General features: G+C 42.4%; 4 protein-coding genes across 5 annotated transcripts; 3 read left to right on the top strand and 1 right to left on the bottom strand.

The window, feature by feature from the left end:
* Positions 1-745: 745 nt before the first annotated feature.
* rgs9bp (regulator of G protein signaling 9 binding protein) lies at positions 746-4,918 on the top strand (the record flags this gene model as incomplete). The annotated part of the gene is made up of 3 exons (XM_084475182.1): positions 746-841; positions 3,769-4,075; positions 4,536-4,918. The coding sequence occupies 3 exons, from the start codon at positions 746-748 to the stop codon at positions 4,916-4,918; spliced, it is 786 nt and encodes a 261-aa protein (XP_084331308.1).
* Positions 4,919-7,530: 2,612 nt separating this feature from the next.
* mcur1 (mitochondrial calcium uniporter regulator 1) lies at positions 7,531-11,910 on the top strand. 2 transcript variants are annotated; one of them, XM_084475632.1, is made up of 10 exons: positions 7,531-7,867; positions 8,323-8,442; positions 8,754-8,857; positions 9,600-9,701; positions 10,225-10,266; positions 10,493-10,564; positions 10,669-10,722; positions 10,827-10,941; positions 11,052-11,065; positions 11,279-11,910. In XM_084475632.1, exons 1-9 carry the CDS (start codon positions 7,615-7,617, stop codon positions 11,057-11,059), a joined length of 870 nt encoding a protein of 289 aa, XP_084331758.1. In that variant the 5' UTR covers positions 7,531-7,614; the 3' UTR covers positions 11,060-11,065; positions 11,279-11,910. The 2 variants fall into 2 exon arrangements, with proteins under 2 accessions (XP_084331758.1, XP_084331757.1); XM_084475631.1 differs by lacking the exon at positions 11,052-11,065.
* Positions 11,911-12,119: 209 nt separating this feature from the next.
* Positions 12,120-16,229, top strand: dph2 (diphthamide biosynthesis 2). The gene is made up of 7 exons (XM_084475121.1): positions 12,120-12,261; positions 12,560-12,727; positions 12,888-13,000; positions 13,575-13,795; positions 14,234-14,911; positions 15,284-15,469; positions 15,984-16,229. Exons 2-7 carry the CDS (start codon positions 12,578-12,580, stop codon positions 16,109-16,111), a joined length of 1,476 nt encoding a protein of 491 aa, XP_084331247.1. The 5' UTR covers positions 12,120-12,261; positions 12,560-12,577; the 3' UTR covers positions 16,112-16,229.
* Positions 16,230-16,357: 128 nt separating this feature from the next.
* Positions 16,358-21,514, bottom strand: ncf2 (neutrophil cytosolic factor 2). Its single transcript, XM_084475120.1, has 15 exons — positions 21,279-21,514; positions 20,992-21,074; positions 20,781-20,889; positions 20,401-20,535; positions 20,148-20,255; positions 19,786-19,845; positions 19,591-19,634; positions 18,654-18,795; positions 18,435-18,500; positions 18,111-18,186; positions 17,931-17,974; positions 17,664-17,815; positions 17,191-17,305; positions 16,957-17,074; positions 16,358-16,875 (listed from the first exon to the last, which is right to left on the bottom strand). Exons 1-15 carry the CDS (start codon positions 21,450-21,452, stop codon positions 16,790-16,792), a joined length of 1,512 nt encoding a protein of 503 aa, XP_084331246.1. The 5' UTR covers positions 21,453-21,514; the 3' UTR covers positions 16,358-16,789.
* Positions 21,515-22,626: the final 1,112 nt, after the last annotated feature.

Below are 22,626 nucleotides of genomic sequence, written 5' to 3' on the forward strand. Positions count from 1 at the left end.
TTCACCCTGCCCCTTCATTCAAACTTTAAAGTCCATCAGGGAAATACCTCATTGTTTGATGCAGTGTTACACCACAAGCATAACCCTGAAGATGAATGTGGTCGTCAAACTGTATGCCAAATGCTGAATGTATGACTACCGGTAGTATCTTTGATTTATTTTATTTTTTCTACTTCAGGGTATCCACTTCAAATCCCTTTGCAGTTTAGTGAACCAGAAGTAGGCCGGGCCACTACAAAGGTATCAGAGTTAGCCCCTTCCTCTTTGTTTTGTGCCTTCCCCAGAGCATTGCACTTCCTCTCGGTCAGTGAAAGGGCCATTGTGGTGAAGACAGCCAGCTGCTCACGTCCCCTGTGGTTCTCAGCTATAGTTAATGAGCTTAGCCGCTTGTCCTAGTCTGCATCAGTGCATAGAGGTCAATTGCAGGATTAACACCGTCGCTCGTGGGTTACCTATTACCTTGTTTTTATTATTTTTCCAAATTTCTTCGCACCTATCGACCCTGGACTTTTTTCTCTGCAGGATGTGTTTAGGCGTGCTCTCGCTGCACCTGTAGTGTTTGTGTGTGTAGGCGACAGAATGCAGCACGTTGACTTCCAGCCTGACCTGGCCGCTGAATGAGGCGCCCTACTCCAGGTGAGGAAGAGGAGAAGGGGTAAGCCAAGAGGAGCCAAGGGCAGCCGGGTGTAGCCAGAACCCCACACCGTGACCGGGGTCTGGGAACTCTGGACCAGAGGGAGGGCTGATGCCACTGGTAAACAACAAAGTTGGAGATGATGTGGCGGGGGGGACAGAGAAGGCTCCGGCGGACGAGCAGGCGCTGGTGGAGTCTTTTATGAAGGTGAGACAGGGGGGGTGAGAGGGGCTTCAGGGGGTGGTCAAGGGTGTCTGCTTACCTCTAACTATGTTTACGAGGTTGGTCAGAGAATGTGTTGATTTGCAGAGTCTTCATTGCCAGAAAATAGTTATTAAACGCCATTTTATTGCAAGATGAAGATATGAAGGTTGTTTTAAACCCTGATATTTATTACATATTAAGGTCCCGTATTTTTTTTTTTACTGATTTAAAAAAACGAATACTTTAAATATATTTATATATGTGAGTGGAAGTGGGTGGACACTATTTTAGTTATGGTATGCATCTTAATTTACACTATATTTTACATCATTGCAATAATTATTTGGAAATATAGAATTTCTATAGTTCTGGTACGATATTAATAATTTAAGTCTCATAGGATAGAGACTTATAGACATACTTACTTCAACAAAGAACACTCATGCTCATAACCCGCTGGCTAAAAAAGCACTTTGAACACACTTATCTTGGTTCACTGACTCCTGGTACTTCTCCGTATATGTATTCCATTAGAGTGTTTTTGTCTGCCACTACACATAGAAAACAAAGACACAGAGCCTTCATTAAAATCACAATGTCTCATCTCTTTATAAAGAATGTCGTCTAACGATGTCTAATGATGATAGAGACCTAGTTAAGTTTTTAACCACTTATTAGCATTCATTCTATTATTAGTAATATCACATCCAATCTACATCAACCTATACAATGGTCCAATACTCTATCAGTCCCCTGGCTTATCCAGAAATAGAAAGATGATTATCAGATTATTTATAATATATTTTAAACCTCATCATTTTATGGCCCATGGTTATTTCCCAGAAGGTAAATTAATAACACGGTGTGCCGCAAGATGATAGGGACCAGTGGAGCAATTTTGGTCAAGTTTTCTTCAGGATGCATCAGCATTACAAGATTGACTGTCATGGCCACCGAGGATAATTCATAACAATCCCAGAGGCTGGCTCATACTACTAATCTGTCTTATAGAATGTAAGTGGCCCGTCGCTGGTCCAGTCTACCGCTCACAGGCGAATACACACACACACACACACACACACACACACACACACACACACACTCACCACAATGTGTTATGATGCCACAACATTTTGTATTCGGGGTTAGGGTTAGATAAAGGTGCTCAATTTAAACACAAGTGTGCTATGCAGGTTTGAAGAGCCATACTTAATAGTGTACTAGTCGCCAATTTTTGTTTTTTTTATTGGGGTGGGGCACACACACACACACACACACAAACTCACACACACACTAACTCACACACACACTAACTCACACAAACTTACTCACACACACACACACACACACACACACTTCTACACAACTTGCACATCTACACACACACAGCTGCCTGTTTAACTTACTGTAGTAACTATAAACAGTTTCAAAATATGTATTTAAGGAAAATAGCATCCCAAGAGGTCACCCTACGGCGGCGGTGGCGGCATTAGCTCAGGAGGTAGAGCGGGTTGGCTGGTAACCGGAAGGTTGCTGGTTCAATCCCCGGCTCCTCCTAGCTGAATGTCATGGTGTCCCTGAGCAAGACGCCTCACCCTAATTGCTCCTGATGAGCTGGCTGTGGCCCTGCATGGTTGACTCTGCCGTCGGTGTGTGAATGTGTGCATGAATGGGTGAATGTCAGTTTTGTAAAGCGCTTTGGATAAAAGCGCTATATAAATGAGGACCATTTACCATACATTTTGATCTGGAACAGCATAGTCTGTTAGACCTACCTATCTACTCTGTGTAGACCATCTTCTCTGTTTAGAGTAGACCATCTTCTCTGTTTAGAGACCGTCTTCTCTGTTTAGAGACTATCTTCTCTGTTCAGACCATCTTCTCTGTTAAGACCATCTTCTCTGTTCAGACCATCTTCGCTGTTAAGACCATCTTCTCTGTTTATACCATCTCACTAGTTTGGACCGTCACTCTGTTCCGACCATCTTCTCTGTTTAGACCATCTTGTCTTTTTAATCTCACCATCAGCATGAATGTCTGGCACTGCTGGTTTCTCTGTGTAAGCTTAGCATGGCTGGTCTGGTCCATTCTTGGATGGGAGACCAGATGGTTCTTGGAGAGGAGTTGGAGCTCCAGTAATGGGTGATCACTCTGGCCTGTGTCATATGCTGAACATCACTTGTGCTAACCCCAGTGTCCTCAAATTCCAAACCCTGGCTCTACTACCAACATGGCCACCTAATCATTCACTGGTCTCTAAATGGATTGCATCATTCCTGATGTGTGCCAGTGCGTGGTAGCTTACTGGCTGCCTGCCGTGTATCCACCAGGTTGGAGCTTCACCCTGGTAGTGGATTTGATGTCATTCAGTTTGGTTGCATTCAATTTATCAGAATAAAACATTTTATTCATGAACATGTCCTACTTTTTTTCCTGTCTGTTCATACAGACGGAATGAACATCAAGAACATCAGTTCTTGATGTTCTTGTTGTACATCAAGAACCGATGTACAACTAGGTTTTTGGACTGACACAAAAATTAAATATTTTTTGTCTGAGCCTTTCATTCAATTAGACAGACAGATAGACAAAGCATACTGTGCACCAAAAAGACTGTAAAACAATAATGGCAAGCATGAATTCATTAAAAAATGTCGATGGCAATATATCATATTTATATCCAGCAAATGTTCCCGTTTCACCACATTGTGGCCATGTTTCACTTTGTTGTGGCCATGTTTCACTATGTTGTGGCCATGTTATACTGTGTTGTGGCCGTGTTTCACTATGTTGTGGCCGTGTTATACTGTGTTGTGGCCGTGTTTCACTATGTTGTGGCCGTGTTATACTGTGTTGTGGCTGTGTTTCACTGTGTTGTGGCCCAGTTTCACTATGTTGTGGCCGTGTTTCACTCCTCTCTGGGGATCCAGGTGGTGGCATGCTTCAGACACCTGGCCTCCTGTGTGGGCGGCTGCACAGACACCCTGCAGCTGAGAGACCAGCTGAGGCAGACGCGGGAGAAGGCCCAGGGTCTGGCCGGGGTCTGCTGCCAGCGTCTCACCGCCCGTCTCCGGGACAAGAGCTTGCCGGACGAGGAGCGCAGGAAGATGGAGCTCCTGTGGGTGGCCTTCTCCTCCGGGCTGGAACTCCATCACGCTGACCTGTGCAAAGTGTTTGGCATGGCCAACATCTTCTGTCTGGTCAACGCAAATGTCTTTGTCCAGACCGGCATGCAAGGTAACAACAGGAGGTGGTCAAGGGATCCAGGGGGTCCCATGAGTGGGTTTTTTATGTCTATTTGCATGTGATATCCTAGAGAGGGAGTCATCTAATGCCAAACCAATTTACTAGTTGTGTTGGGGTTTGGCTATCCTTTAAAGATGACAAAACTGTAAAATAACCCCAAAGGGACAGCACCATCTCTGGTGAAACACTAGCTTTCACATTTGCTCTCTTTTGCTTTTGCCCATTAGGATTGCCTCATATTGGAGAAAGATGATGTCGGTTTCTATATAAGTCATAGCTGGTCTTTGGCATCCCTTCTTTATTTGTGTTACGTTACTAAATAACATGCATAACTATACTTGTAAAACTAGATACAGTCCCCTGCGACAAAACATTGCCGATACCTGATGTTGATCGGAAGAAGGAAGCAAACATTGTCCCAACTCTAACTCTAACTGACTTTGGTCCGTAGGAGGAGGCAGTGAGGTGGCGGCGCGGGCCCTCAGCCTGCCCGACCTGCAGGCCGCCAGCCCGGGTCCAGCGCTCCCGGACAGCCTGGAGCCCCAGGAGACCAGCGCCATGGAGCAGGAGATCCAGCGGGTGGACTGCATGATCGAGGACATGGAGGCCAAGGTGAACGTCCTGCGCTGGACGGTGGAGCCCCGTGGTGGTCCCGAGGCCGCGGACCCCCTGAGTGGCTCGGACAGCGTCTCGGTGGCCCTGCTGTCCATGGAGGAGGAGGGGCCGGAGCGCCGCGGGGCCACGCCTCGCAGACACGTCTTTATTGGGTTGCTGCTGTGCGGCGCAGTGCTGGTGGTCGCCACGCTCTACATCTGCGTCGTCCTCTTCTCCTGAGCAGAAGCTCCTGGGACCCCATCGTGCGCTTACATACACACATACTCATCTGCACACACACACACACACACACACACACACACACACACACACACACACACACACACACACACACACACACACACACACACACACACACACACACACACACACACACACACACACAGGAAAACTTGACAAGAACTAAGACAAGAACTTCCAAAAAGGACATTGATTGATTAAACTAGTTGTATGAATGCTGCATGGAAATAGTCAAATGTTAAAAGAATATAGAAACTTTGTCAAAACCCCAAAATCCCCAAATGTTCTTTAGAGTCATAGTCATAGGTGCTGTAGGTATGAAGAGAGTTGTGAAGAGAGAGAGCAGAAGAGTGATGAAAGATGTGAAGGAGATATTCACTATTGGAAAGTGTTGGACTCAGGCACCTTTGATTGACTGGCAAGATGGATTTTGTGAACCCATCCCTGGAAAGATGCCCTGATTAATTAGAAACTAGCCGGGGGCGGTCAGAAGTCTAAATTGGCCTATACAGAGGCAGATATAGTCATCTCCCAAAAATATATATCCACTCACAGGGCATTTCCCTCACTAATAGCTGACTGATGGCTATGATATTTATAGCAAAGGGCACTCAATTAATAGCTCTTCAATCTACAGCACATTTTAAGATGAATATGCTTTTTAATTGCACAGTAACTTTACACTGACACTGCATTATAATAATTCTGTTTCATCTATTTGCTCTCTCTAACAATGGATGAGCAATAAGCATTGAACTATTTACTGATGAAACCCAAATGAGAGCATTTGGTTATTTCAATATATAATTCAATGGTATAACAAGCTTGACCTTATATAAACTAGCAACGTCAGTCACTGAAAGACAGAGAATTATTCAAAATACATTTACATACAACAAAGTACATACAACAAAGTACATTTTTTATAGAAATATCAATACGAATTATATTAAGCAAAATGATGGATATATAGGACTTAAAAGGATTAAAAGACAGGACAAGACAAGACAAGATGGGTGCATTACATATTCATTGTTTCTCATAATTTGAAAGTGCACCGATCTGAATAACTCTTTTTGCTAAGGGGCTGAAATGTGCACCTAGATAGTAAATTATCAATTTAATATCGCTGTTAGTAGGACAGTGGTGACAATGGAACAAGAGCGCATTGTGCCATAGTTTACTGAGCGAACCCAAGCAAGCAATGCAAACATAAAGATGATGTGTCACTAAAGCTAGGGTAGACCATCTATTTTAGAAGCAATTTTTGTAAAATTTGTTCAGATTCTCTTGACATCCCGACAGCAATCAATTAATCAAATGCGCTGACAAAAAAGAAAATAATCTGGTATCTGTGGCGGTCGCAGGCCTGTATTAATATTTTTTTGGCCTGAATGAAATCATTTGGAAGGATTTAAGGGAGGGTTGGACTTTTTTAGGGTGTATACTTTCAAAATCAAGTGAATCTGGCCGGTATCTCCCGACACCAACTGTAGCTTTAAAACTCTCAAAGCCAAAAAACATTGCCAACCATGTTGGTTGTAAAGAATAAATGATGATTTATTTTGCTTGTCCCTGAAGGTGACACAAAACAAAGCAAGCATTGGTATTAATCAAGGTTACAGGGTTATTTGATGGTATATTTGGTACCCAATATTAATGTTGTTTTAACTAACAAATCCACATAATGCTGTGTCCACCAGTGAAGAAAAGATGATCTATTTTGGAAACACAGATCCAGGGAACAGAGTATGAAGACATTGCAGACTAGCTTCACTGTTGCTGTTTAAGTTACAAATATGAGATGATGGGACAGTTTGGTGACATGAATTAATGATCTAATACATCAACCAAAGAAAGACAGAAGTAGCATTTTAAACGCAGAAACATTCAGCAGTAAGCAGCTCTAGTGGGAAATGATGAGACAAATCGCTCAAAAAGAAACCAACTGTTCCTTTAAACCACACAAGGGGATCACTATGGTCTTATTCATTTATTATTTATTATTGCAAAAGAATAACTTTGCCGAGCTACTGTACATAATGTACTATTTTCTCATTCATTACTATTTCTTGAATTATATTAATTAGCTAGATGTTTTATAGGAAAAGTGAATTAAGCATTTGTACATATGCACTTATTTTAAATGAAGACATGTAGAAACTTGTTGATAGTTTTAAATTAAAAAGTCAAATCATTTCACCTTTTGTGTATGTTTGTTGTTTGTGTTCTTAGATGTAACTTTAAAGAACAAGCATAGCAGGTCCTTGCATTGTACAAAAATAGAAGTTGTAGCCTTGTAAAAGTTGTAGTAACTAATAGTATTATTAATACTTATAATAATATTATTATTATTATTATTATTATTATTATTATAGTAATTATGGTTGTTTGAAGACTTTGCATTTTGATTTTGACTGAAGGGCTCTCAGATTACCGGATTTGTTTTGATTGTTACACGAGAACACGCGTACTGGCATTGGAGGCTTGTATCGAATATGTACTCTCGCGAGACAAAGCGGTACTTTGTAAAAAAGAGGACGACCTTTGTCAACTACGACTTTACTTGTCATTCAAGAGAAACTGAAAAGGGAGTACATACAAGTGGTGAGTGTAGATCCGTTCTAGGGATAGCTCCGTTCTACTGTTTGAATCGCTGTGGCCAGGATTAAGAAATGGTATTAAATCTTTGTCATTCAAGAGCGATCGTACATACTCTTTGGTGTGATTTTAAATATGTTCCTCTGGTCAGTTATTATGTTAAAGCAACGACTCCGCTCACATCATTGAATAAGAAATGTTTGAATGGCGTGAACGCCTCGCGATGTTTCACCATCGATCACAGTGTTTTTAGCAAGGAGACGTCACCGGCGGCTCCCAAACAGAAGACTACCCGGTTATTTGAAACAACACGTGTGTTTGTACGAGGTACGTAAAACGGTATCGTCAGGAAGAATATGGGTGAAGTTATTGTTTAACAACGAATGTAATATATACATTATGTCACATACCCATATTAGCACTACGTACGTAAGTTTAAGCACTTGCGTTTTATAGTGATCACGTCCGTTGCCTGTCAGTATGCTGGTATGTGTGTGTCTGTCTGTTGACTGTCAACACTGACCATGCTGGTACGCCCTGCATGGAGAACCCCTGTGTTTTGTTGTGTAAAAGTGAACTCAACGTTAATGAGATAATGTTCTAACCCTAATCAGTTCCGTAGTGTGTGCTACTGAATTTAAGAATTTATGAAACGCAAAAGAATACTATCCTGAACATTAGCATTAGAATTTAAAATACAATTGTTTTAAATACATGCACCTTTTGAATATAATTGTCGGTTGAGGTCACCTTCTTCTCCCCTCTTGTGTTTTTGACGATAGAGCTGAGTACCTCCATCAGACACCTCCAGTATGATCTCAAGGCAGGCGTGCCCAGGGCAGGGGGCCGGGCACGCCTCCTTTTTGACACCCACGCCATGGTGCGACTTCTGGAAGAAAACGGTTGGCATCATCTGTTTTTTTTAAACATCTGCCAAAGAGGCTTCGGTTGTTACCCGGCTTGCAACTCTCCGCCTGATGTGTGAACTTGTGTTGTGTTTAAGGATTCAGTGAACTTTGTGTTGGGGTTTCTGTTAAGGATTCAGTAGGACCTTGTGTTGTGTTTCTGTTTAAGTTTCAGTAGGCACTAGCGTTGTGTTTCTGTAAGGGTTTCAGTATAAACCGGAGCTGTGTTTCTGTTAAGGTTTCAGTATAAACCTGAGCTGTGTTTCTGTTAAGGTGTCAGTATGAACTTGTGCTGTGTTTTTGTTTAGGTTTCAGCACGCCGCAGGCTGAGGTGATGGTCAGCATGCTGGTCAGGACCACGCACTCAAACATGGACGCCATCTACAGTGACATGGCCACCAAAGTGCAGCAGGTATGAGAGGACTAGATAATAAAAGATCAGTGGTGTAAGATGATTCCTAGAATGCACTTATTGCATGTGTCGTATATCCAATAGCTGTTCAATGAAAACCATTAGTGCTATTTCTCGGTAATTTGTCCTAAATTACCCTTTTAAATGTGTCAGATATACCACTGAGAATTAATTAACCTAGTGATTGTATTGCCTCATCACCCCTTTCAAAAACATTTTAGATATAATGTCAATGCACACATAATGCAGATTCATTTGAAGAGATTATGTAATCTTTTGGACTAAATCAACTTTGGTCAACAGATCTTCAGATTTGGAAACACGATAATATAATGTGTCTAAGGGAACACAGATAAGATTACTTTTGGTCTTCTTCAAAAACAATGCACATTTGCATTGAATGGGAGATCTGCAAGCATTACCAAATGCTTAAATAAGGGGACAGCACCACCTGTGACAAAACACATAGTATTACAGTATTGAAAATGTGTGCTACGTGAAAATACCAAATTGGATACGGTAATGTTGCTCTTTACCTGCGATTGAAGCTGTTGATGTAGTTTAATACCAAGTGTTGGGTTAGTCTTGATTGTGTGTGTGTGTGTGTGTGTGTGTGTGTGTGTGTGTGTGTGTGTGTGTGTGTGTGTGTGTGTGTGTGTGTGTGTGTGTGTGTGTGTGTGTGTGTGTGTGTGTGTGTGTGTGTGTGGGTCACTCTCTGAACCAATGGGACGGGTGACATCAGGAGATAATGTTGCAGCGAGTCATGTCCCAGATAGCAGCTGTCAAGAAGGACATGATCATTCTGGAGAAGAGCGAGTTCTCCACACTGCTTGCAGAGAATGAGGTCTGAGGTTATTTTTTTCCGTTTAAAGAGTCACTGAGATAACCAGAGAACCATTTTAATGTTATGAACCAGGTCTAGGTTCATGGCTTATAATGAGACTCATTTTAATGCTATGACCATGGTTAAAGTTCCTGGTGATTAAACCATCAGTAGCGTCCCTCCGGGCTTCTCTAAAACTATAAGTCAATGCCCAGTACAGTTTATGGGGAAAAAAACACTGAATGCTCCTTGGCAGAATCGGTACAATGAAGTACTTCTTAAACATGATATTGGTTGGAAATGTGAATGAAGCCAGGAGAGACGGTTGCGATAGTTAATCACCCAGACCCGTATTGTCCTTTAATGCTACTGTGTACGCTAAGCAACAGTACAGATGGCAAACCTTCTATTTGTTTCTGCTTGTTGATTAATGTTACATGCAACTTCTTGCTGTACACACAGTAGAACAGTCTCTCTACTGTACCTAAGTGCCTGTATAATGGATTGTATGCTCACTTTTCTTCACTTTTTCCTATTCTTCAAGAAAGTCAAGATACATCTGTTACAGCTGAAGGGCCAGCTGGCTGTAAGTATTACTGGGTTGAATTTTGTTCTGGAAAATAAAAGTGAATACATTCATGATTTAAGTGTTGATCCATCATGTGTGATATATAAATATAAATATAATGTATTTTTTAAGGGATCTTTGGAAATGGAAAAAATATTTTCTTTGTATTACTTTGATACCTTATTTTGCACATTGGTCATCTGAAAATATGTGCTAAAATCAAGTGCCGTAATTTTATTTGCAGGACTTGATGAATAAAGTGCGCTCCGACACCCTTTTAGACATGAGCATCGAGAAAAGCCGTGTGAAGGAAATGGTAAGGACTATGAGCAATGGGAAGTAGCAGTCACCGGTTTAGTCCATACCTTCTCTTAGTTCTTGCTCTCTCATCATTTGAGACTTGTTTTTCTTATCATTTAGAAAGCACAGTATGAGAAAAAACTCTTGGAAACACGAACAGACATAATGGAAATGGTAAGTACATCCATGAGTCGTGTTATCCCCAACACTTGCAGTATGTCTGACCGTCTTGCCATTAGATGTTTTTGTAATTTGGTGAGCATATCTGCTGCTTACAGAATGCAGAGCACGATTGCCATTTGACCCGGACTAACATGAAAATAGACACAGAGGTGGCAGGTCTTAAGACTATGTTGGAATCACACAAATTGGACACCATCAAATACCTTGCAGGTAGGAAAAAACCTTGGTTTTTAACGACTATCCATTAACCATGCCTTGTCTCAATCATTATTTTAAATTATGAATCTTTCTTTCTATCTATTTACTTGATGGATGGATAGATGGATAGTTATAGGTAAATATATATCTAATTTGTTGATTCTTGTCCTCCACATGTAGTGTACATGTAGTGTGTTATGAGTATAGAATTAATTATGTATATATTATATATTATTGTCATTGAGTTAAATGCAAAGGCTGATCATATTAGAATAATTATTTTACAATTTGTTTCACTGAGAGAAAACATTTTATGAATGGCAATTTTTTTGTTCTGTCCTTCTTTTAGGTTCAGTGTTCACCTGTCTCACCGTGGCCTTGGGTTTCTATCGCATTTGGATGTAAACGAATAGGCAACACTTCCACTGCATTCCATTCAAATGTGTTTCAACTGTGTTAATGCATTCACCAACACACACCCGTTTCCACTGCAAAAGGTTACCTTTTACTTACCAAGTCTGTTGCCTCTTTATGGAGATCAGGTTTGTATTCAGCTCTCCAGATTCAGTTACTGCACACATGCATGCCATTGGTCTTATGGAATAAGAGCACAATTCCCTGGGTTGAACGAGTCGTGGATGGATTGCTTTTATTCTATAGACATTTAGTAACATGTACATTTGGCCAAAAGCAAAAAAGCGTGCAGTGAAAAGTTACAAAGTGGAGAATATTAAATCTTCAAAATCGTTAGTAAAATTGATTTACATGAATATTCTCTTTATAATTAAAATTAACCTTGGCCAAAATAACAATAACAATCTTTATTTGAGATGCAAACAACTGACTACACTGCAAGGGCATAACCTGAAGTATATTATTTATTGATATAAAATATTTGTTATCACATCATTGTTAATAAAAGCTTATTTTATTATTGTATAATAAATGTGTGATTTGTTCACAATAAACATAACTTGTTGATTTGGAATATGTAAACCTCTCCAATAAATGGTATCAAGGTAATCAGATGTTTAATAATTAAAATGTATATTTAAATATATATAACTTTAGTGTGTTTTTTGATTCGAACGGTTGCGATTAGGACAGCGTTTAGGGAACTTTCATTTTGAAAATACAAACAGGAAGTTGTCATGATATCTGCCTGTCGTAGAGAAACACGTGTGGTGCAGCTAACTATGAGAGTAACGTTTTACTTTGTTATATTAAATTATTCCCATATAACAACATCCCATAAATGACTCGGATATATAATATCAACTTTGTGAGGTGGAATTATTAAAGACCTGACTATAACAAGCGAACTCAGCCAAGGTAAATGCATGTATCAGTTTGTTTTGCCTGCATGTATGGGTGACTGTCATCTCAGATACAAAAACAGCCCTGAGATCAACTGTCATTGTACTAACCTACTTGTTTAGACTTATTTGCTAATATAAGGGACATGTTTATTTTATAAGCGTCATTGATTGGTTTACAGTCCTCAGTGATTCTTGTGACAGCATCTTCATTAGGTTGTTAAGAGCATCAATCTTTCTTTACCAATGACCAAAGTCATATTTTTCTTACCCTTGCCCTTTTAATAAACATTTGTTTGTCCTTATATTCACAGCCACGACCAAATGACAGGATGGCCGATGCCTTCAGCAGCAATTTCGATGCGGTTCTCCAGCGTGGAGTGGACGTGACGTCAGGGACAGACGTTCCCTTAGAAAACGTTGAGGAGCAGTACCAGATTAAAAGAACCTGCGACTTCATTAATGACAATGGTTTCAAAAAGGTAGACATTGGCACGTTGTTTTTCTCAAAATAAATTAAAAGCAAAAACCGTGCCCATGGAGGAACTTGGCGTCACAAGGCAACCCTATGAACATGAAACGAATGGTGTTCGTATCCTGGCATTGTTCACGTTAATAATGCAATTCATTTCATCGCCACAGGTTGCACTACAGTTCCCAGATGAAGTGCTGGTGCATTCTGTTCCCATTGCCACCGAGATCGAGAAAAGTACCTCAGCCAAGCTGTTTGTATTGGGAGACACATCCTATGGCAGGTATTGCTGCTGGTGTTGGGGATATGCTATGTTAGATAGATCACCCTGGGGGCTACCTTCCACCTGCATGCTGATGACTTGTCCTCAGTGAGGCTGGGAATAATGGTTGACTAGTTATGATTGAATTAAGCAATCTTATTCTCGTTCCTACGGCTGTGCTTCGCGTACCAATAATGACATTCAAGAACGCCATCTCGTGTAAGATTGCTAAATTATGAACGTCCTTACTGTTCCGACAGCATTATATTGTTTCTCTTTCCTCTAAAAATGTACTTTTTGTAAGTTGCTTTGCATAAAAGCGTCTACTAAATGCCCTAAATGTAATCATGAAGTATTCTCTCGATTTCGGGAGGTCATGCGAAGATGGAAACCATCAATGTAAACCAACTGTTCTTTAATGGCATGGCAGTTTGGTTGGCAGTTTGGTTATTCTATAAGTTATAGAAGAGCGATGGAACAGGAGAGGAATGATATTTTTCTGCAGCCAGCACCATCTCTCTCTCTCTCTCTCTCTCTCTCTCTCTCTCTCTCTCTCTCTCTCTCTCTCTCTCTCTCTCTCTCTCTCTCTCCCCAGCTGCTGTGTGGACGAGGTGGCCGCGGAGCACGTGGGGGCGGACTGCATCGTGCACTACGGCCGGGCCTGCCTCAGCCCCACCACGCGCCTGCCGCTCATCTACGTGTTCGAGAGGCGGCCTCTGGACCTGGAGAAGTGTGCCTCCGCTTTCCGGGAGCTGTACCCCGACCCGCAGAGCCTTGTGGTCGTGCTGTACGACGTCAACTACGCTCACGCCATCGGTAGGCTACTCCTTCAGAATGGACCTGGGATTCACATCGGACAGGTGTTTTACATTGAGGTCATTTCATTGGAATGCAAAGGGGGGGGGGGGGGAGTGCAAACACTAATATCAAATCCACTTGAATGAAACAAAATAAATATAATAATTTTGTAGTATTGCTCATTTTCACTGCAATGAAAATATGCCAGAAATGATACCCTGCATTATTTATGCAGGGTATCATTTCATTTTCATTGCAGTGAAAATGAGCAATACTGTAATACTGTTAATTGTTGCCCAAAATGACGTTAAAAGGAGCAGTCCTGTTGATTGGGTCACTTGGTTCGGATAAATTTAACCATGATAGTTTTGCCAAAAACTCAACGTCACGATCGCTTGCTACCCCAAACTCCTGCTTTGAATGAAACCCAAACCCCTGATGACTCTTCTCCCACAGGCGACCTCCAGGCGCTCCTCGCTCCGGCCTACCCCAACATGGTCACCTCCACGCTCATCCTCGACCACTGCCACGGTCACAGAGAGGCGCCGCCGGGGCCCGAGGACCCCGGGGAGTCGGACCACGCCCGGGTGGTCCGTGAGTTCGGCCGGCGCTGCGTCCTGAAAGCGGGCCTGGGCGTCCGGGACTACGGCGTGTTCTTCGTCGGCGCCGAGGGCGCAGTGCTGCGGAACTTCATGATGACCTGGAACCGCTGCCGCTTCACCACCTTCCAGCCCGCCACCTCCACCGGCCGCGCCGAGTCGCCGTCCGTCAACCGCACGCTGATGAAGCGCTACTACGCCATCGAGCGGGCCAAGGACGCGGGCGTGGTGGGCATCCTGGTGGGCACGCTGGGCGTGGCCGACTACCTGGCCATCATCACGCAGCTGAAGGAGACCGTCCGCCGGGCGGGCAAGAAGAGCTACATGTTCGCCATGGGCAAGCTCAACGTGGCCAAGCTGGCCAACTTCCAGGAGATCGACGTGTTCGTGCTGATCGCCTGCCCCGAGAACTCGCTGCTGGAGCACGGCGACTTCTACAAGCCCGTGGTGACGCCCTTCGAGATGGAGGTGGCCTGCAACCACGACCGCGAGTGGTCCGAGGACTACGTCACTGACTTCCGCAACCTCCTGCCAGGTCTGCTGGGCCTGTTCACTATTAATTATTGTACTGTGAAGGACTGGCACTGGGAAACTTTATAGGTTATACTGTTTATACTTTTGTCTTGTTTGTTCTGTTTGTCCTTTCTTTAGCATTTACTTTAGCATCTATTTTTGTTTTTCCTCAGCACTACTTTTTATTATATTGTATTTTATGCTGTGTTTTCCCACTGCTGCTGTGCTGCTGTAACAAAGTAATTTCCCCTCCGGGGATAGATGGAAACTTTATTAATCCCCATCTATCTATCTACGTCATGGAATATATACAAATGTAGAGCAAATGTTATTGTAAAAGCATGACGAGTAGCTTGGTTGCACTGGGCCATTAATGACCCTCTTTCCGCCCCAGGTGGGCAGAGTCACGTGCCGCTGGCCAGTGAGCAGCAGGCGGGCGAGGAGACGGACGTGTCCCTGATCACCGGGGCGCTGCGGAAGCACGGCCTGTCGTCTGACGAGGCCTCGCTTCCCTCTGATGACCCCTCCTCCCTGGTCCTCAGGAACCAGAACCTCACCGTGGCCCAAACCAACACAGCAGGTACCGGACGCAGCGCATGGCTAGACAAGGTTCTTTAGTTGAGGGGTCTGAGCTGGTATGCATGATTACATGATTAAGTAAAATCCTGTATTGTCACGTACTACCGCTTGTCATGGTCGTCCCTGGTTCACTGCCATGATACCAGCTCACCATGACGACACCCAGAGACACTGCCACACCATGCAATAACAAGCATGTGCTGCAGATCATTGTAGATTCGTGTTTGTAGTAATCTGAATGTGAGGAAAAATATTTTCTGCTAATGTTTTGCATAAATTGATTATCACAATGCATTCATTATTCAATTTGTAGGGTTTATAGGGGCATCATTGGGACTTATTTAAATGATAGATCGATGTAACCACTGTGTTAGTATGTTTTTTTTTCTTTATATAAATATATATATTCAGTCAGTAATGTGTTCCTAGAGAGGGATGCGCTCCAGTATTGAAGGGTCCCAGACGGCGAGGGCCAGTTGTCAGCATCTCTAACCCCTCTCTCTCTGTGGGCGCAGCGTCCTACCTAGCGGGCCGCAGCTGGCAGGGCCTGGAGAGGAAGCTGGGAGAGACGCCGGTGGTCAAGGCTGTGGAGGGCAGGAGGGGCATCGCCATCGCCTACGAGGGCGAAGGGAAGTCCTCGTGATGACTCGCCCCATTCAGATCAACCCCAGGCCTTATTTAACCACTGCTGGTTCACCTCCATGCAACAAGCCGCTCACACATGATTTCCCCGTTGTTCTATACACATGTTTTATTCATATTTGAAATGATAGTGACACAATGGGATGGCTATCTACACTGTGGAGTCTGTGCCCTGTCCCACCCACATTCGACTATTCTATCAAACACAAAGCTGTTTGAGGACCACTTATTCAAATAAATCCATGTAGACTGGGCAAAGAAGCCATAGTTTATTGTTTAAAACATGCGCACCATTTCAATGCACGGCTGTGCTTGTGACCATGGCATAAATTGAGAAATAAGTTAATGCAAATAATATGCCTTAGACAGCTCCACTACAGAGCCCTGTTTGAGCAGATAGGCTTTGATGACATGGAGTACAAATTCCATAGAAAATATATCAATATGATTAACTAAGTTGAGTGGCGTTAAAGCTATATGTAATGTATTGCATACAATTACTGTTATTTAGCCGATTGTCCAAAGCAATTTACAATAAGTGCATTCAGGCATGTGTATACAACCCAAAAGTTGCAAGAATCATGCGAGTACATAAAATTTTACAAATAAGCGAATTGCTTCAAGTGCTACAATCACTTGCCAAATGGTGAGTACACAGTAACATCACAGCAACTGTTTATTAGGCGTCCACAGGAGTTTCCACATAGGCTGCAGGGAATATACCAGTACCTCCATTACACTGCCCTTCAAACCAGTCCTGGTTCACTAAAGAAATAGAACAATTAATAGTGAGTAAAACTCGTCATTTATTTTTATCCTGGATAAACCAAAGTTTGTGTGCATTACCTTTACAGAGGAGCAGGATGCTATCCCCCTGGTTAAAGCTGAGGTCCTCTGGACTCTGGGACTCGTAGGAGTATAGCGCCACAACATGCATCTGCACCCCCGGGCTCTCTGTCACCGGCTAGCAAGACAAAACGGGACCAGTTAGTTCACACCTCGTCAACCCTTCACCCCTGAATTCCCCTAAAGCACGATCTAGTTAGGAGCAATGCTCAGCCTGATGAAGGGGCCTCCCACCTCCTGCTTGGGGACACACCACAGAGTGATGCGGCCACAGTTGGCACTGCTCCAGAACCCCTGCATGTCTGTGCTGGCGTCCATTACAGTCAGTCCAGCCGCTGGGGACGTACAACTGGAGTACACAAAAAGGAACACGCGATTTGGATGTTTTTGTTGAATGGATACATGTTTGTTTCCAAACGGAGGTCATTGTTGTATACATCGGGTTGTGATTTATATTTATTCTCATCACTTCTTCATATTTCATTTTGAATGTTTGTACCCTGTAAGTGATTTGGCTACAGGCGATACAAGTCTAGATCCTATGAATATATTTTTGTATTTATAATACACATATATAACACACACATATAATACACATTTTCTTAAACTGATGACAAACTGATAATTTTTTTTACCAAATTGATCCTTTAAACACGTTTTGAAATTGTCTTTGTAAAGCTGCGGAAACAGTCATTCTGACGTAATACCTCAAGGTGACGTCCTCCGCTGGCAGCTTCAGTTTCTTGCTGATCCACTCCACCAGTGCAGTGAAGGGAGAACCGTAGTCTATATATAGTGCTATGTTGAATTTGTAATGCACTTTCACAAGGCATGCCGAATTTTCACCATCTTCCGCAGCCTAATCAGAGAACGACACCCTTATCAGCTCTGAGGCAAGCACACATTACTTTATTTTGACCTAGAGAAAAACGTACTGGTCAGATGACGGGTGAATAAGATTTGATTATGCATACCTCAGAGTTTGTGGTGTCTTCGTTGTTTTTACTGGGCTTCGGAACTAAAGAAGCACAGCTGGTTAACTTAAGAATATGTACAATAATAAACTATCCTGTCAAACCCAGATGGAATACGGTTTGGTTTATCCATCTGAACAAACCGTGTTATTGTGTTTTGCATGTTTAAAGTATATATACCTGGTTCATTCTCCGGTCGAGTGGGTGCCTTTCGCCTTGGAAGGTCTGCTAAATAAATGTTTTGGCTGTTGCCATCCTACACAGAGACAAATTTATTTCTATGCACTTGAAAACACTTGAAACTAATAGCTACACGTGGCATGCCTGTGTGGAGACTATAACATTGTGCACAATTAAAATAAATACACGCGCAAACGGCATCTACGTTGTACTTGTGTCAATTAATTGTGATCCTGAATACATTTAACCATTCAAAGAAAAACTTGTGTGGGTGATGCAAGTGAAAACACTGGTAAACTACCAAAATGGAAAACATTCACTTACTTGAGTTGGTTTTAAGTTCAGATTGATCTCCATCCGCTCCAGGTAATTGTATGGAACCAGGCCTCTCTGTAAATACAGGACGTAGGTCGACTGATTGGATTTTGGAGCCAAGATCCATTGGTGTACAAGTAATTGAAGCACAACCCGTTATATGCATCCCTAGCCTAGTCTATACGTATTGGGCCATTATAAAAGTGGACTGTGATATTTTGTACGTACTCTTTCATTGAAGACAACTGAGGCCCAGTTGTCGGCTCCCTTCTGCAACACAAACACTACGTTCCCGGGCACCACCGCCAGCTCACCGCTTGTCTCCGGGACAAATGCAAAGCGCACTATGTGGGGCTCTCCCTCGAAGGCCCTGTGGAGGCAGAGAACGCCAGTGGTGGAGGACGATTTGGGCTGTGACGGTCAATTCACGTCACTCTTTCGTCACACATCTGATCTTTTGCCTTGGTGGATCACGCTGTTGCGGTCACAGAGTGTATATGTGTAGTAGCGGCACAAATCTATAATTATCAAGTCTTTGAAAAGCCCCCCCAAAATAGGATTTGTGTGTATGTAGTGGAATAAACCTGATGTACGCCTCTATGGGATGTTAAAGGTCCCATGACATGCCACCAGGTGTGGTGTGATTAGCCGTTACAAGCCGCTTTGAAAATCTGCCCCTTATGACATCACAAGTGGGCGTGTCCAACTAGATGTGTGCTGGATAGATCAGTCTACCAGCCTACCCAGTGGACTGAAGCAAACATTGCTCATCTATCCGTCACACATCTAGGTGGACACGCCCACCTGTGATGTCATAAGGGGCAGATTTCCAAAACGGCTTGTAACAGCTAATCACACCACACCTGGTGGCATGTCATGGGACCTTTAATAAACCTGATGTATGCCTCTATGGGATGTGCATGAACCTGATGTAGGCCCTTATGGGATGCGAATGAACCTGATGTATGCATAAGGAACGTGAATGTGGCCCTAGGGTTAAGGTCAAAATTACCAGACTTTGGAGCAAAAGTTGATCAAAGTAGTGCCTGCTGCAGTGTGACTGTAAGATGTCACTGTGACCTACTTTTCTTGCTTTGTTACAATTAGCAGAAAAAGGCTGATCATTTTACTTGTAGATTTGTGCATGTCTGGTTACAGTGTCTACCTCAGAACTTCAGGTTCTTTAGGAATAGTAGGCCCACCGTCCACCTACGTGGAAACCAAAACACAGATTCAAACAGGGAAAATGTACATTTAACATGGCTTTAGTGAAAATGCATTTGTAGTTTAAAGTAACGTGAATCCGATTTTGTGAACCAAACTCTGCAGTCTTTTGTCTGAAAGACTGCATGTACTTCACCTGTGGTTGTAATGGAGCAAATCCAGAAAACTCATCTTGTGGAATAATGGAGGAAACAACCTGAAGAGTAAGTGAAAATAGGCACTGAGTTATTTAAGAGAAACCAGATACTAAAATCAAACCACAGACTCTATGCCTCTTGTGCCCAGTAATGTAATTTTCCAACTGATTCGGCATGGTTATATCACTTTAAGTAACCACACACTTTTTTGAAGTGAGTGGTAAACTTATAAAGACTTAATTTAACTCATTGAGGGAAGGAAAACGTCTTGAGTCAGCTTGAGTAACATATAGGGCTTTTTGAGAAGAACTTACTATTCTACATCCTGCTATACATTAACATTGTCCCTAGAGATGGGTACCTTAGATTTGCCAAGATAGTCCCTCTTCTCCAGCTCAGCCACAAAATTCTTATTGGGTCGGAACAGCGCTTTGGAGGGAACCACAGCGGGCTGGAAGAGTTTCTGCTTCTGTTGGGGAAAGAATGGTCGTATCCATATCAGACCGGTCAGCAGCCAAATAAGTGATAGCGTTGTAGTATGGTATGTAGACCATCAGAGCTATAGAACATCTGTGGAGAGCTTGGCGGCGGTCATTACAGTGCTTCTGACTGACCAGAGTGGACTGAAGAGCTCTGTCGATGAGGCTGAGCTTGGCCTCGGTCTTGTAGTTGAGGGCTGACACAAGGTGCGCCTGGGCCTTGTTCCAGTGGCCCATGTGAGCCTCACACAACGCCATGTTGTGGAGAACCTGAGTGTGGAGAACATGGGAGGAGTCTGGGTATTGGCATTGCAACTTCATTTCAAATTCCTCACGGCGTGATCAAACTATTCATGTATTTTGAATGTAGGTCAGGGCGAAGGGTTGAATTGGTAATTTCAGGTGGGATTGGTGGTTGATTATGATTTGGTTGAATTTGTAAAAGATTTTCTTATGCGTATGTTGAAATGTGGAAATTCTGCAGCGGCAACTTGATGTGCGTTTGAAACACTAACCTCACAGGCATACAGTTTGTGTCTGAGACCAAGGGCTTTGTAATCTATGAGCTGGTTGCCCCTCAGTTCCTTGAATGCGTGTTGAAAATCTGCTAAACTCTCCTCATACCTTGAAAAGAAATCATTAGGTGAACTAGATTTCATCCACGACTGGAGACATAAATCATGAATGGACTGTGTGACAATAATTGATACTAGTGTGGAGCCATACATTTCCTTTTTGTAGAAGGTGATTCCTCTCTGAAAGAAGGCCACAGCCAGGTGCTCATCTTTGCCTATGCTTCTGTCAAACCCCTACCCAAGAGTTACACAGAGTTAACTTCCCCCAGAGGAAACGAGACAAAGTGCACTTCTCTTTTCGTCGTGACTTGCATTTTATATAAAGATGGCAATAGACCACTTGTATTTAACCTTTCCGAAGTCCTTACATGTTGAAAACAATGCCAAGATTATTTTGTGTCCTGCTTATGGGGGAATGTGATGAAAGGACAGACATACCTTCTCAGCAGCTTCTAAGTCACTGTTGATTAGATGGAGACAGCCAATGTTGAAGTAGATTTTGGAGTTTGGTTCTTCAATAGAAACAAGGATTTGAAGAGCTTGGGGCATGAGTGCCTTGTCAACACAGGCTACAGCCTCATCCCATTGTCTCAGAGTGTCCAAAAAAGTCATGGTGCTGATGCAGAGATCCACAGAGCTACCGACTGAGAGAGAGGAAACATTGAAACACTTGACCGCCCGGAGGATCAGGAAGTACAGCCTAGTTACGACAGGGCTGTTGCATCCAATCTGAAGCAGCCTGTTCTTGTGTGTTTTCAAATTAAGTAATGCATTGGAATAAACAATATCATTTTATTACTGAGGATTATTATTGATATTATTTATTATTTCGGATTTTGTGCTTTTGGAAAAGAGGCAGGCCTACTTATTTTTTATTAGAATTATTATAATATTTGGTTGGTTGCAACAATTACATTCAACAAATGTAGATTCAATTGGTTCACTGGCTCCTTAAATAAATCTAAAATATCCATAATAACCAATTAGCTAAGCCTGTTTGAGGGTCAGGTCAGATTAATCAACATTTAATGTGAGCCAATTCCCTACTCCTCCTTCTGTCTTCCTCTCCGTTCCAGAAATCCAGGATTCAAGGATTTTGGTTGATAAAAGAAAAAAGAAAGAAGTATAAAATGTCACTAATTATGCAAATATCCTTAATTATCCAAAGTGATTATTGCGTATTTGGTTGTCAAGGTGTTCTGTTTGTTGGACAAACCAACATGTCAAACTGAACAGGAAGTCAAAGTCATGACAAGAACTTACCAAATAAGACATTTCTTGAGGGTCTGGTGCATTGTGGTTGGGAGAGAGAGATGACTATGAATATTTGAGTTGCTGTAGTTGTATTGGTTATAGTATTGTGCTTATTAAGAAGAACATATTCAAGGTAGGTGTGAGGTGAAGGCTTCAGGAAAACTTCCCTCAAATTACACAGACCTGCAAGGACTTCAAAAACACAGCACTAACATAGGTTTAACCATCTGTTTGGGGAAGAACAGGATTGTGCAACCACAGCAGCACATTTTGTAACATGTGGTGTTGCTATGTTATTATGCTGTAATGCTTATAAGTAACTATTGCACATACAACCTGCAGAAAACTGCATTAAACAACTTTGTCTGTATATCTTATATTGGATATATCCAATATATCCAATGTTTGATTACCTTTTTTATAGTATTTTTTACATCTGACCTTTTATACATCTATAGTTTGTTATATTGTAACTTTACATGCACTGATGGGCAAAAACTTGTCCATTATATCAATAATGGCTATTCCATTA

This window comes from Micromesistius poutassou (genome assembly GCF_964030765.1).
Source record: "Micromesistius poutassou genome assembly, chromosome: 11".
Taxonomy (NCBI): Eukaryota; Metazoa; Chordata; class Actinopteri; order Gadiformes; family Gadidae; genus Micromesistius; species Micromesistius poutassou.